Below are 14,763 nucleotides of genomic sequence, written 5' to 3'. Positions count from 1 at the left end.
CACACACACCTCCCACACCCCCAGAAGCATAGCCTTGACTCTCCTGCCTGGCCTATGGATACTTTCCACACACAAAAATGTCCCCATCAGTGATGAAGTCATTAAGCAAATCCAGGCATGGAGGGGAAAAGAAGGGAGCCGTTCATTTTGGAAGGAGATTCCCTGTTTTGCCCTGTTGATTGTGAAAGTGCCTTATTCCAAGCAAAGCTTTTACACTTCTCTCTGAAGTGGTGGCTCTTACTTGCACAGGCCTTGCTGTCAACCAGAGGGTTTTTACCCATGGAAAGAAGTCCCAGCAATGAATTCTGGGTGGATCAGCTGTGGAAAAGTCCCTGTTGGCCCTCTTCCTTGGTGAGATCTCATTGTTTCATCCTTTCCACTCAGAAAGAGAGGCAACACACCAAGAAATGTGGCTGAAAAATACCAGAATTTATTAGAAGGGCTGAAGTACATAGTGTCTCGAAATATAGACTATTACTGTGAGCCACTGAAATGTATTACACAGCTATGTAATTCCTTTAAATACATCTGTCCACAATTCTGGTCAAAAGAAGCACACAACCACAGGTGGATGGTTTGGGTCTGACATTTTACCAAAGGGAGAGGATGCTCAGGCGGAACATCCATGGACCACAAGAGCACAAATTCCCAAGGCAGGAAGGGAGAGGTGGTCTCACTGTTCTCACAGCCATCTGTTCTCAGGTCTCAAGTGGGCAGCGGCTGGATGCCTCCAGACCCAGGATCAATTACCTTCTGAGATATTTTGTGTTTCCATTGTTGTGGAAGTCCATCTGGTTGCCAAGCAATCCCAGGCCCCGTTATTAGCACAGGCACAGGTCAGCTTCTCAGGAACATGACTGGCAAGGCCAGGGCTTGGGGCTCCTAGGAAGATCCAGTGGTCTTGCAGGATCCTTCTTGTAACCGAACCAAGGCACCTGCCCACCCCCCCACCCCCGTGTCCTGCCCAGCAAACCACACATTTCCATTCCCTCCCTTTCGGCATTGCCAAGGACAGGACTACCTACACCACCCCTTCAGACTCCGCTTACCTCTTAGCCCCCAACTCAGTGCAACGGGTGAGGTTTCCCACTGTGCAGCCTGTAAGTTCGGTAGGGCACCAAACCGGGCAAATAATAGAGTACACAGGCTGCAAAAACTTTTCATTCCATGCAACTTGCAAAACATTGATGTGTGAAAGGAACGGCAGGAGGGATATGAGGGGAATCCAGCAAGCCTGAGAACAGAAGGCTAAGGGAAATACATATTTAAAAAAATCAAGGATATAAAGTAGGCAAGGAAGGAAAGGGCATCCAGATTCCTCAGGGAACAGGCCCCATTCACTGGGTAAAAGCACTTCTTCCTGCTAGACGAGAGCAATGCTTCGGAGAGTTCTCCAAACAATTCAGAAAAAGCTCACCAAGATGAGAAGAGGAGCTAACTTAGAATGGTGGTGAGGAGGAGGAGGAGGAGGAGCTGGCAACCCGAGAGCTACCCTTTGCCAATTCTTCTAAGGCCTCTGTGGCTCCATTGCTTTTTGTGTCTGGTTAAATGGCTGCTCCTGCAAGTCAAACTGGTTGTGTGCTGAAATCCTGTGTTTCTCAGCTCCATGTAATGCAGCCAGAGGTTATGAGGGACGGGCCATGTTTGGCTTCCCCTGGTGGTCAGGAGGCCTTTTTTGCCTTCTATCAACATTCTGGTCCTTCCTTCTTGCTTAGCCTATGCAAGGCCTTAGCCAATTTTACCTCTCCTTGATACATTGCCTCTTTTTTAAGTAAGAAAGATTAAGCCGTGACAGGTGTTCACAGTGCTTTATTCTCTTTCCTAGGCCCACCCAACTTCCCTGCCATTATGACACCAGCTGCTTGCTCTGTGGCCCCCAGAAGGGCTACCAGACCTTGGCTTCTTGGACAGATAAGACATAAGCTCATTCATCAACCGGGGCACAAGAGGGTCACACTGGCAGCCTGTTAGTGCTTCTTGTAGCGGTTCTTTGGAGTTTCCCCACAGCCGGTTGTGTCGCAGGAGAGGGCGCTGGGCTTCTTCCCCAGGCCGATACTCCCGAGCAGGTCAGGCAGCTCGTGGGTGATGGCCCTCTCAATCTTCTCTAGGAAGCAGCCTCCCATGTAGGAGCACTGCTGCGCAAGCAGCTTGAAGCTGTGAATGGGGTTAACCCCAAAGAAATCCTTGTAGGCCTCGCGGTTGGGCAGATCAAACTTGCTAACATTGGTCTTGGCCAGGATTGATTTAAAGATGTAGAACTTGTCTGGATCCTCCACGATGTCTCTGAAGACCAGCTCTCCGTCACTGAAGAAAGTCATTTTGTCCTTATAGGTCTGCAAGTAGCGGTCGACCAAGAGCGCGTGGATGCGAACCCGGATGGCATGTTGGCGGATGAAGGCGATCTTGTTTTCCAGCCGATTCTCGATCACCTGGTTCAGGTCTTCCAGAAGGGAGATCTCCTCCTTGGAGAAGAGGTCCTGGTGGGTTTCAGCTTGGTACTCCATGGGCCAAAAGGAGCTGACGTAAACGCGGGGGGGCTCAGTGACGTTAATAAGGGGGGCCAGGCTCCAGAACAAGGCGCCGTATACCCGCATGAGCTCTTGAGTAGCCAGGCTGTCCGCCTTGTTCAGAATGATCCTGATCTGAGACTCCCGGCCCTTCAGCTGGCGGAAGAGCATCTCCAGTTCCAGCCCCACGTCCAGTTTGGTCGGGTCAAACACCACGAAGATGAGATCGGCTCGATCGATGAACCATTGGCAGACGTCATTGAATGGGTAGCCTGCAAGAGAAGGAGAGAGGGCTTGGTGGTCTTTGAAAGGGGGAGCTGGTGTCCACTCAGCCATGGCTCCGGACCGTGCGGACAGAGCAGCAAAGGGCCCTGTCTCTGGGCAATGATTTGCTGGATGCAAGAAGGAGCACTTAACAAGAGGAAGAAAATAATAGCAGGTGGATAAGCCAAATTGCAAAGTCTCTCAGGCAACAGCTCTGATGCTTAAAACGTTTGATTCTTATTTTAGGTAAGCTTTGAAAAGCTTTGAACATTGGGGTACTTAGGGATACAGCATTAATTTTGGAGTTTGCTGCCTTCTAAACTGCCCCCCATCCTGGCAGGGCCCCTAAAGGCCAGTTGCTCGCTTCCATTTCCAGACACCCAAAACTGGTTCTTCCAAATTCTAGGGTTCTGTGCGCAGAAGAGCTTCGCCTGCTTGACCCTGCTTTGGGCTTTCGCTTTGTAAATAAAGCACATGTTCCAAAATCTGAATGTTTTGCTTTGGGTATTTTTTCTATTAATGATTTGCATCCTTTTTTCAATTCAGTTTCCTTTAAGTAATATTGAATACGGATACAAATGACTGAGGCAGCATCTTGCAACAATTGGAATGGAACCAATGTGTATAAAAAACTGCTTCAACCTGGCCCTGAGCGAGCTTTTAATCCCCTTTTCAAAGGTGGATTGAGATGGTTTTATGTAAAGGATAACATGGGCAGCAGCTAAAATGCCCACCAGAATAAACCATTCTTCCCAAGATTTGGAATTAGAAGACACGGAACTCCACCTCGCTCCTGCTGCTTCCGGTTTTCAATGATGCCGGGGGTGTCCACAAAGGTGACCCTCTCCAGGAGCTTATGAGGGATCTCAATTCCGATCAGCTTCTCCAGAAAGTTCTGCCCAAACTTCTCAAGAGGGGAAAACGAGCGGGCGCTGTCTGCAGCCATTACAATCCCTTCGATGGTCTTGACTTTAGGGCCGTGCATTATGACGGTGAACTCGGAGGTGGTGGGTTCAGCCCCTGTCCATGGAGAAAGGGAAGCAAGGTGCAGGTCAGCTATGGCCCCTGGTGCTTCTCCGGAGGCCGTTGCCTTGCAAGCAGGCGCCCTCCGGAACCCCCACTCTTCACAAGGGGCCAGGTCTGCAACTCCCAAAGCCCAGCTGCTCTTCTAGAACCCTCTGAAGACTTAGGCCCACTGCGAGTTTTGTTTCCTAGGCCATTCTCACACACTTCATTTTCTGCTGGCTTCCCATAAACCCAGCATGATTTGTGGGTTGCACATGGGGTCAAGAGAGCTGGGGGTGGGGAGAGAAAGAGGTGTGTTCTGTAGGGTCTACTTCAGTTCCCCTGTCACAGTGTCTGGGGCTGGCATGAATTTGCCCACAGCCAAAAAAAAAAGGCATTCTGGCTAATTAATTCAGTCTGCAAATGGAGGAACCTTCTGGACCGAGAACCAGTTCAGAGGGATGGGAGGAAAGAAGGGCTATGCCTGCTGCAATGACTTGGCTCTGGGCCAGAAGCCAGAAAGTTCTGAGTCTTTGGTGGGTCCTGGCTGCCCTCTGGGGTGAGGAGGGAAGCCAAATGCCAGCGCCCCACCCCGCGCCCTGCTCCAAGGCAAACGCCTTTGGGGGCTCAGCCAGCGCAGCAGGGGGAGGAAGGGGCGGCTGGCTGGCAAGGGGAAGGGAAGGTGCTTCCTATTGTTCCAGCTTTGCCAGCATGCCCTTCCTGGATTGGACGCTCTGGCTACTCCAGGCAAGAGACCTGCAGGGCCCCAGGCTACCTGTGTAGAGCTGATGGGGAGTGTCGTCCAGCCCCAGAAGGTAGTTAATCATGGTGGACTTGCCAACGCTCCAGGGTCCCAGGAAAAGCACCATTGGCTTGGAAGTAATCTCTCCGTCTGCGGAAGGAAGGGAAGAGCAGTGATTTGGGACAAAGCAGGGGAGGCTCTTGAGGCCTTGTTTCCCTGGAGCTTCTGGGGGCATCGCTTCATGAGCCACCCTCCAGGTGTCCTTGCCCTCCCTGGGGCATCTATTCCAGGCAGGGTGAAGGCGTCAGAAGACCAACACTGAGGGAAAGTGAGGGAGGCACGGTGGGCTGGGGGTACCCCATGGACAGAAACCAGCCTTCAGCTCTGCAGGAAGCAACTGCCGGGCCTGGGCTGTGGGATGCCACAGCAGCCTCTCTCCACCCCTCAACGGCTGGACGCTGGAGAGCCCCCAGGAGAGGGAGGCTGGCCAGAGGGGGAGGGGGCAACCTCCCCTAGATCCCCTGAGCAAGGCATTTGCATTTGCTGCCGGGAGCACATCTTCCTCAGGATGGCAGCGCAGCTGAGACCTGGAAAGAGTTGGGGGCACTTCTGTCCCTCCTCCCCAGGGAAAGCCCCCCCTGTGCCGCATTTGCTGCATTTCAGAAAGGAAACTGGTGCACCTGAGACTCCTTTCTGCATTATGACAAAAGCCAGTTACAGGCTTCCAAATCACACTGCAGAATCCTCCCGCAGATGCCTGGGTGGAAGACCGTTGCCCCTTTGCCCAGGAAGGGCTGAAGTCGCAGAAGCACAGGGGCCTTGGCAGCCACGCAGTCCTCAAGCCACTGCAATACCCCCTCCCGGTTTTCTTTCTCCCAAGTTTCCCGTTACTGCCACAAAAGGCAAGGTGTGTGTGTGTGTGGGGGGCTCCATGTCCTTCATTTCCCTGGCTGCCAAGGAGAGGCAAGGGTGGCCCACTTTCTCTTCCACCACAACAAGCAGGACTGTGACTGAGCGCTGGAAGGGGGAGCAACTGCCTGGCAAGACTGACTGACAGGACAGGCAGCTCTACCCACCTGTGGCTGAAGAGCCCAGGGTGCGTCCAGGGTAAGCTGTGGGGCAGGAGAGGAGGGTTGGAGAAGAGAAAAAGGAACGTGAGTAGGGAAGGGTGGGGAGGGGGAGGGTTAGTTTGGGGCAGAAAAGCACGAAAGCAGAGCTTGGCCTTCCAGGGAGGGCAAGGAGCCACGGAAGGGGCCCAGCTGTTCTCCCAGGAAGCCCCTGTGGTTAGTGTTCATGCTGCAAGAAGGGGTGCCATCCCCACCTGGAAACCCCCCTCCTGTGGGAAGGATGAAGTGAGGGCGCACCCAGTCCCAGAACACCTGCAGCCCTTGCAAGGGGGCCTGGTAGGACAGAAGCCAGGGGAGCCAAAGGCTGCTGTGCCCTGGAAAAGCTACACCGCTTGGGTTCCAAAGTTGATTTACACTGGCCACCAGCCCTGGGGAGCGGGCCAAGACCGTGGCCCCGAGCAGTGCTGGCAAGCCAGGCCAGGGGCTGCTCAAAGGGCATCAGTTTTGGGAAGGCGACCCACCCACTGGGTCAGTCTGGGAACCCCCCGGCCACGGGGAGACTTCAGCAGGCAAAGGACACCCCCAGAATTGCAGAAATACAAGGAGCCTTATGGAAGGGGGAAACTCCGTGGGGAGGGCCAGCATTTCAATCCTCCCAGCATGGAATTCTCTGTGTAGGAGAGCCAGAAAGGGGGGGGCCTTGTGGGGGAATGCATTATCTTGCGGCAGCCCCCCCTCCCTCCCCCCCCCCGTGCATGCCTCATCCCGAGAGCACCCCACTTTCTCCAAAAACCTCTCCTTGCTCGGCCGTCTTATGCTGAATCTGCCCCCTCCTCCATCCCAACCCCACCCCTGGAAGCAAGACCCTTGCAAGCAGCACGACAACAGCCAGACCCACAGCCCCCCTGCCTTACCCGTAATTTCATGCTGCCGAAGCTCATTGTACTTGTAGGACTGCTCCAAGGGCTTGATGGAGGAGTGATAAATTTTTCTCAGTCGCTGCAGGATGGCTGCAAGAGAGAGACGCCAGGCAGAAAAAGGAAAAGTCAGTCCAGCCCGCTGTTCCAGGGGCTCGTGGGGCCTGTCACGCAGAGGTGCAGGGCTGCACTTGCCCCCGAACCCTTTGGCAGCCCCTCCAGGACACCTCTGACCCTTCCCACTCTGCAGGACGGAGTCTAGCATCATACGGCTGTTGTGGGGCTGGGTAGAGCTATAAGGAGCCAAGAGAAGAGGGGGGAAACTTTTGGTCCGGTCTGCTTAAGGACAATGCCTCAAGCATGGCTTTCCTTGCAAGGGAAAAGATTAGCAGGCAAAGGTGGCAAGGGGCAGTCAGGCTGGAAACCAGGGGTCTGTCCACGTACATGCAATATAAAAGTTTGTATAGCTCCCTCACTTATCTGGGTGGATCTAAGGCTGGCCGATAGCAAGCGGAAGGTAACGTAAACAGTCAAATGGCACCCTTGGAACAACAGCTGCAACTGACTCAAAAGTGTATGTGTTATCTTGAGCCATGGTCACGCAGTGGTTGGAATGCAGGATTGCAGGCTGATTCTGCCCACTGCCAGGAGTTTGATCCTGGCTGATTGAAGGTTGACTCAGGCCCCCCATCCTTCCGGGATCAGTAAAATGAGGGTAAAATGAGATTGTTGGGGACAATAGGCTGACTGTAAACCATTCTGAGAGGGCTGCGAAGCACTTTGGAGCAGTATATAAGTGCTATTGTTATAGCTATCCACTGCCTTTGGGGGAGCCTTTGCAGGGTCCTTCCTGGCCAGGCGTGCAGCCCTACTGCTACCTGAGTAGTCGTCTGCGGGTTTCTCCTCCTTCAGCTTCAGGGTGCTTTCGATGTGGGACCGATCCCTCTGGGCGTTCTCCACCTCTTCTGCTGAAAGAGCAAAACAAGCAGCCAGAGGGGGAGCTGCAGTCAGGCCCAAATTGCCAAAGGAAATAAGAGGCATTTTCAACATCAGGTTCATTTTCTCCCCGATTTCTACTGGTGCAAAAGGCCCAGCCAGGGAGCCAAGTTCAGACTTCCGCCTTGGATGACGGGCCAGGCCAGGAAGTCTCTCGAAAGAGGAGACAGAAGGGGAAAGGGAGGCAGAAGGCAGGCCTTTGAGAAGTGCCCCCAATGGCAGGATGGGTTGTCCTGTGCCTCCAAGCCCCAACTGGTGAGTGGGGGGGGACGTGGCCCATAGTTCTGAGTCAGTCCAGGCAGGGACATCCATCTATCCCCTAGGAAGCCTCTTGGCCAATGGCATCCCTCGTCCAGCCTGGCTGCCCAGCCTTTTCAAGCCACCAGCCTCGGGGGAGCCCTGGCCAGGGATGCTCTCCTGGGAAAACTGGGTGCATCTTGCAGGGCAGCTTCTCCCAAGACAGCTGTCTCCAGCTGCCTAACCAGCCACGGCTATGATCTGGAGACACGCTGGCCTCAGCTGCACAAACGGGGAGCAGGGAGAAGAGGCCTTCCTTCTGATGTCCCACCCTCTTCCCGCTGACGATTGCTGGCACCACCTCCACGCAGCACTAACTCCTCCCTTCCAAGAACCCCTCCTGACAGCCCCCCCCGCCGCTCAGGACAGGCTGCCTTGCATTCTGGTTTGACCAAACCCACCAGTGGACAAAATCAGTGGCTGCTTCATCTGGGCAAGGTAGGGCAGAAGCCCATGGAAAGGAACGGCACAGCTCAGAGCTGAAAAAAATGAGCTGCCTGGGCTGTGCAGCCTCCTTTAGACAACGCGCCTGTCAAATGAAATCCTTTTCAGCCTCTAAACTGCAGCCCCGTTTCTTCTGTGGAACCGCTTGCCTAGAGAGCTTGTGCCATTTTGCTGCTTGTGATTAAAAAACAGCAACAAAGGGAGGAATTCTTGCCTGAGGGCAGTTCCTTCCATCCCATCACTTAGAAAGAGTATATTCGTCATCTCTAGTCCAGGACCTAAAGACGTTGGGGATACACCTGTGGCTTAACAAGAGCCAGGATGGCTCAGGTGTCATGGACTTGGAATCCGGCAGAGGTAGGAATACAGAACCAGACCGTGAGGATCCTTTCCAGAGCAGACTCTGCTCCGAGGGACCCTCCAGGCTTTGCCAGCCTGAGCTGAAAGAGCACCGAGCCCAGGTGAAAGGAATAGGGATGGGGGGGGGATGAGGACAAGGGGTGGGCCTTGCAATCCAGAGGCTGCCTTGGGAGTCCAGATCAAGGTGTCTCCCCGGTGCCTCCCTTGGCCTGGGAAGATTTGGCCTAGAAAGAGGAGTGAATGGCCGAGTCGGCTTTTCTGCCTCCTGCCCAAGTGGTCTCCTGGCCAAAAATGCCTGGTCTCTGCTGGGAGTGGCTGTGCCTGGCTGGCTGGGTGGCAGCTCTACTTCCTCCCTGACAGAGGGCCCATTCTGCTGCTCCACACAGGCCACCTTCTGGGCTGCCCCCTTTGGAAAGAGACCCCGGAAGGTCTCATTCTCCCCTTCCCCTTGGCAGCCCCTCTCCCTGGCCCTCCCACTCCACCTCTGCCTCCACTGCTGTGCAGATATCACCTCTGGGTTGCTTTCTCTCTGCTGGTGGAACCTTCACTTCAGAAGCTGTTGCACCTTCTACCCCATTGCCACCTGGCTGCCCTTCGCCAAACCCCAGTCCTTCCATGGGAAGTGGGGTGGCATCTCCACCTTCGGCCACTGCAGCTCTTCCTTGGCCATCAGCGTCTTCGGGACCCCCTGCCAGTTCCTTCGTAGCTCCTTCCTGTGCTGCCTCCTCTGCCTCTCCTGATTCACCCCCATCCTGCAGACCAGCGCTGGACGTCTCCCTGGGTCTCTCTCTTGCTGAAGGGTTGCCCAAGTGCCCTTCCCCAAAGCTGCCTTCCAAATTCTTATCCACATCAGGGGAATTGGTAAAGTTATCATCCAGCTGTGCCTCAAGAGAGTGGAGAAGATCCTGAGAAATATCTTGGTTTCGTCCTGGGAGAACCCCTTGGGCACCTTCCTCAACAGGAGCCTCCGTCTTCGGTGGAACCTCTTCTTCCTCCTGCAATCCCTCTGCCCTATGGGTAGAAACCTGCTCCAGCTCCCCTGAGCTAGTTCCACCTTCTTCGTGACCAGCCATCCCCTGTTCTCGGCCAAGGACCTCCCCAAGCTCAGCCACGCCCGCTCCATTCATGTCCACACGGGCCCTTTCTGTGCTGTCCACGGCGGGGCCTGTACTGGTGGAGCCATCATCCTGAGACTTCTCTGGGTTGCCTGAGAACTGGAGGGGGATTCCTGTCCCAGCAACGTGTCCATTGAGCAGCCTCTGCTTCTTCACTAGACTTGGGTCTCCAGGCAAGAAGCCACCTTCAGCAAAGTTGGCAGAGTCTTCTGCGCCCTCCAGGGCAGAAACTTGCAGTTCTAGATAGTTAGAACACGATCAGTCAGTTTCATCTTTGCCTCAAATTGCAAATGTGCTTCTGCATGAAAAGCGGAACTGGACTCAAAGGAGGCTGAAAAGGCACATTTTGAGGCTCTTCTAAATCCATTTTCAGTCCTGACCTGACCAGCAGATTTAGAATCTAGCTTGCCTGGCCTGGTCCCAGGTGCCAGGGTGGGCTGGAGAAGGTGGGCGTCCCTCTTGGATAACACATGTTGCCCTTAACCAGCCTCCTAGCCAGCACTGTGACTGTCCCTTTCAGTCTAGCAAGACAGAGACAGATGGACAGTGGGAGCATCCCTAAGAGTCCTTTCAGGGGCCTTTGCCCCCTTGAAGTCACCCCCCTGGGCTCTGGCCAGTAAATACGCTGCCACCTTTTCCCACCTAACCGCCTTCCTGACTGTCTTCTATTAAAAATCCGAACAGAATAAAAAGGGGCACTGCAGGGATGTCAAGGAGAGTTTTGCCTGTCCAGATCGTTGGCATGCAGAACTGCAGTGAAGAAATCCCAACCATCTGAAGACTAGCGGGGCTGGCACAGGCTAAAGAGCAACCCTCTTGGCAAAGCCCTTTCTCTGCCATGCAAGTAGAGAAGGCAGCTCTGGAATGGACTTTTATTTCCCTCCCCCCCCCCCCCGGGGTAGTGGGAGGGGGCTTTCTTCTCAAGTGTCAGGGCCTGCTTAAGAAACCCCTCCCTCCAGATTGTGGCACTATTCGACAGGAGGAATTGCTGGATCTACAAGCAGAAAGATGCCAGGGGGACTCTCCTCCATTGCTCCTGGAGAAGAGGATCCCCAAAGGTGATGCCAACTGGCTGAGGGGCAAAGAGATGTTGCTGTCACTGCTGCTTTGTGGGCTCTGAGCCAGGCCTGCCAGCTGACGAGGGGTTGGCCAGTCGCCCAGGAGGGAAGCTCAGATGCCCTGCCTGGGCTTCCCACTGTCCCTCGCCCTTTGCCTGGCAGGCAGGGACTCCCTCTATGATGGTTCCAACAGAAACAGTTTCACCTCGAGGCATAATCTCCCCCCCCCCGCCACACCTGACCCTCAGGTAGACAGCCAGGTGCTACTTGCAAGGAAGGCATGAGAACCCAAAGAGGAGGGGCCTTACAGCCAGGTGGTGTTGAAGTGCATTAAAAAGCCAAGTGGGGCCCAGCAGGGGCAGGCGAGGGGCGTTGGTCCTTGTGCTCAGGGCTTCCTGGGAGGAAAAGATCCGGGGGGGCTGGGTGTTTTGCTGCCTGGAAGGAAGTGGGGCACTTCGGGCTTTTGACTGTGGCTTCTCCATCTCCCAACGGGATAGCAATAGCAAATATACTCCTTCAAAGTGCTTCAAAGCCTTCTCTAAGCAAACTCTTGCCCCCAACAAGCTGGATCCTCATTTTACCCACCTGGGAAGGATGGGAGGCTGTCAACCTTGAGCCTGGTGAGCCAAATTGCAGAAGTAGCCTGCAGTACTGCACTCTGAGCACTACGCCACCACGGCTCAAGATCCTCTCTAGCTGGGCAACCTGCTTCCCCTGAGCAGGACCCAGTCCTGCCTTGCCTCTTGTGCCAAAAAGCTAGACAGGGTCTGTGGTCACCCAGCAGAGGAGCCCAAAACGCTACAGGAAGAGGCTGAAGAGCTGGGGTAGGCAGCCCCCCGGGCTTATGCAAGCAACCTCCAAGCTGATCTGCAGACGACCGGGAGGGCGGACCACAGTATGGCAAAGGGGCCGAAGGTGCACCAGCAGCTTCCTCGTTGCGCTAAAAATACCCCCCAGCCCTGGAAGGGGCAATGGGCAAAGTCACTCTTGGGTGAAGCCCAGAGCCAAGAAACTCCTTTCCTCCCACCTGCGCCTGCCAGCCGCAAACATGGATTTGCAGACATGGCAGGCTGCAATGAGCCCACAAGGCTTACTTTGAGGTGGGGAAGGTGAGGGAGGAGAGCCTGCCAGGGCCCCGGCCGCCCCTGAGGGTTGGGCAGAGGGCCAAGGGAGCCACTGTTACCCGGGAGAGGCAGGGCTTCCTGCTGGGGGCTGGGCAGGCTCCCCTCCCTGAGTACCCGGAGCAGGGAGGGGGAGAGATACATCTGCCCCAGAAATGATGTGGCAGGGGGACTGTAGCCCATTGCAGCCAGCTGGCCCTTGAATGCAAGCCTCACCTGACACCACCTGCAGGGTCCTTGGCTGCGGGCCTTAGGCAAGGCGGCAGGCACAAAGGCAAGAGCCCGTCCCAAGGAGGGACCGATGCTGGCTCCCCGCTTAGCCTCAGGGGCACTTCAGGGATGCTGGGGGGGGGGGGCAGCGTGGAATTGGAGCCCCCCCCCTTGACCTGCAGCAAAAGCTCCGCCTGCTGCCCTGGGAGGGCAAGGCCGGATCCGTGCTGGCCGCCCGAGTCCAAGCAACGTCATGGCCGCTCAGGCTGAGGGCCACAGCTGCCCTCAGCCTTAAGGGTGCCGGTCGCAGGACATGACCCCGAGGGACAGGCAAGCGCCAGGCAGGGCTGAGCAAATCACATGGTGGACAGGGCAGCCTGGCCAAGCGACGTGGGGGGCGCCCCAAGGGGAGAAGCAGCCAGGTAGAAGGGGCCTCGCGCCAAGGGGGATCCTTTCGACCTTTCCCCTGAGCAAGCCATTGCCCCCAAGGGACCCTCCCTCAGCTGAGCCCTCGGGTCTTCCACTGCCTAAAGCCGCCCAGCCGAGCAGCCCAGCCAGCCCGTCTCAAGGGTGCCCTCTGGTGGCCAGATTGAGAAGAGCATGACGGGCATGCCAAAGGGCAAAGAAGCGTCATTTCGGTTTTCCTTTGCAACTCCGGAGAAAAGAGGGAGACGCGCCTGCTTTTCTGGCCTTTGGAAAGGGGGCAGTTTCTTGCCCCCCCCCCCGGTGCCTGTTCTGGATGGGTGCGCAACAGGAAGGGTCAGGCAAAGCCCCCAGTGTACTGTTGTGGGGAGCCAGAAGTGCTGCCCCACCTCCACACGCATGCACGCACACACCGCCTTCCCAGCTGCTGCTCGGTTGTTTGGAGTTCCATAGGGCCAAGCAGGGTCCCCGGCAAGTGGCCGGGCTGAGTGAGGATCTCTAAGGAGAGCCAGCCTGCCCCCTCACCCAGCCTCCTGCCCAGAGCTCCAGTGGGTGCTTCCTGCTGTGCAGCCAGCCAGCCCGAGGACTGACGCCAACCACAGGAAACACACAGCTGGTGAGACTGCCAAGAAAAGCAAGTGCCCCCCCCCCAATTGGTTCAGCGCAGCAGGGGGAGCAGAAGTGCTTCGTACTCCGCCTGGAGATCCTGGTGAGAGCCAGGCGGGAAGCGCCTGGTCAACAAGTATTTGGGCAGCCAGGCGGCCTTTCGCCTTCCCCATGAACTCTCAGAGACACAACACTTTTCTCCTGGACCTCCCCAGGCACATTAATTGTCTATGGCGTTAATTCTGACCTTCGTCCAGTACTGGGATGCAGCTAAAGCCCTGTGAGCAACCCCTCAACGCATCCCAAAAATGATTTCCAGGTCACAGAACCCTCTTCTCCCCTCCCCCCCCGCCCCCAGCATCATGCTAGACCAGCACTGTCCAGTTAGAGCCCATCCTTGGTTACCGTGTGCCCCCATCCAGAGTCGGGAGAGATTCCCCCTCGCCCTTTCTGGGGAGGGGCATTGTGGAAGCTGGAAAAGGGGGCTAAGCCCCCTTGTTCCCAGACCCCCAGGGGTGCCCTGCTGCTGGGAAGGAAGGGAGGGAAAGGGAGGGAGGAGGAAAGGAGCCCTTGGCCCTGGCTGTCCATCTCCCTTTAGTACTGGGAATGATAAAATATGGCCTTAAAAGGCCGCAGCTGGTCCACAGCGCCTGTGACAGGGTGAGAAGGCAGCAGCTGAGCTGATGAGGGCAACAGGGAAGGCGGGAGGGCTCCAGAGGCTTCAGGGCTCCAGTTACATGCCTGTTTCCATACTTAGCTTAGGAGGCAGCTGGGAGGCATCGCCCAGCCAGCAGAACCAAATTAACTCAAGGGCACCCAAGGGGAAGGCGTCGGATGCCACATAGTTCTGCCCAGGGGCCCCAAACAGGCAGCGGAAAACCCAGGTGGGAGGGGCAGCCCCGGGGCCCTTAAGACGGAGGGGATCCCGGGGGTAATAGGTCTCCAAGCGCAGAGGAGAGGAGCAGGGTGTTCCCAGCATGGCACCTACAGACCTCCCGGCCTAGCTGTTCTTCCTCTGGCTCCCCCCCAGCCTCACGACTGCCCTCCCAAGGGGCCCCAAGGCTGCCACCCCCCACCCCCCCATGCTGCCTGCAATGGGCCTGGCAAGTTGGCCCTCCCCATGAGTTCTCAGCCTTCGGACAAGGGACCCTACCTGCCGCCCCGAAGAGCACAACTGGTGCCAGGCAGAAACAGAAGAGCCTCAGCGCTGCCATACTGGCTGCCAGGAACCTTCTCCCCTTCCTCCGCACTATTTATACCCGGGCAGGCTCTGGAGAAGCAGGTGGCCGCTTGGCCGCAGGGCCCACGCAGGCAATGGTGCCGGTGCTGGACTACTGGAGGCCCCTCCCCACCCGGTCTCTTCACCAACCTCCTCAGTCCCCCTTCAGAGGCAGCCACTAAGGGGGGAAGAGGAGGGGCGTTACGGCAGCTGCTGCCCAGGGCTGAGCCTGGAGCCAAGGTCCCAGAGGACGGGCAGTGTGTGTGTATGCGGGGGGGCAGAGACCAGCTCTTCCTGCCCACGGCCTCAGCAGGAGCAGCAGTCCAACCACACCATCCTGTCTTGGTACAGCATTCTAGGTGACTTGAATGGCCATGGAGGAGCTGGGCAGCCCCCCACAGCCTGCAAAATG

The 14,763-nt window shown here is 56.3% G+C and overlaps 1 protein-coding gene across 8 annotated transcripts; it reads right to left on the bottom strand.

Annotated features, from left to right (window-relative positions):
• Positions 1–1,794: 1,794 nt before the first annotated feature.
• Positions 1,795–14,539, bottom strand: SRL (sarcalumenin). Of its 8 annotated transcripts, none has more exons than XM_026683299.2 (8): positions 14,286–14,539; positions 9,111–9,953; positions 7,381–7,467; positions 6,500–6,595; positions 5,595–5,630; positions 4,552–4,668; positions 3,558–3,791; positions 1,795–2,779 (listed from the first exon to the last, which is right to left on the bottom strand). In XM_026683299.2, exons 1-8 carry the CDS (start codon positions 14,344–14,346, stop codon positions 1,968–1,970), a joined length of 2,286 nt encoding a protein of 761 aa, XP_026539084.1. In that variant the 5' UTR covers positions 14,347–14,539; the 3' UTR covers positions 1,795–1,967. The 8 variants fall into 8 exon arrangements, with proteins under 8 accessions (XP_026539084.1, XP_026539081.1, XP_026539082.1 ...); XM_026683296.2 differs by having other exon boundaries at positions 7,378–7,470; positions 14,286–14,505; XM_026683297.2 differs by having other exon boundaries at positions 7,381–7,470; positions 14,286–14,505.
• Positions 14,540–14,763: the final 224 nt, after the last annotated feature.

The sequence above is a fragment of the Notechis scutatus genome, chromosome 12, assembly GCF_049901735.1.
Source record: "Notechis scutatus isolate UNSWTSFEM ecotype Mainland chromosome 12, rNotScu1.2, whole genome shotgun sequence".
In the NCBI taxonomy this organism is placed as follows: Eukaryota; Metazoa; Chordata; class Lepidosauria; order Squamata; family Elapidae; genus Notechis; species Notechis scutatus.
Note: the sequence above shows the minus strand (reverse complement) of the source record. Positions and strands in the feature narration are given on the sequence as shown.

Excerpts from the sequence above, each read along its gene's own strand:
- SRL (XM_026683296.2), bottom strand. The coding sequence starts at position 14,346 with ATGGCAGCGCTGAGGCTCTTCTGTTTCTGCCTGGCACCAGTTGTGCTC. Across the intron at positions 6,596-7,377 it reads CGCAGACGACTACTCAGGTA|CCATCCTGCAGCGACTGAGA; the intron begins GCAGTAGGGCTG and ends TCTCTCTTGCAG. Across the intron at positions 3,792-4,551 it reads TCCCCATCAGCTCTACACAG|GGGCTGAACCCACCACCTCC; the intron begins GTAGCCTGGGGC and ends CTCCATGGACAG.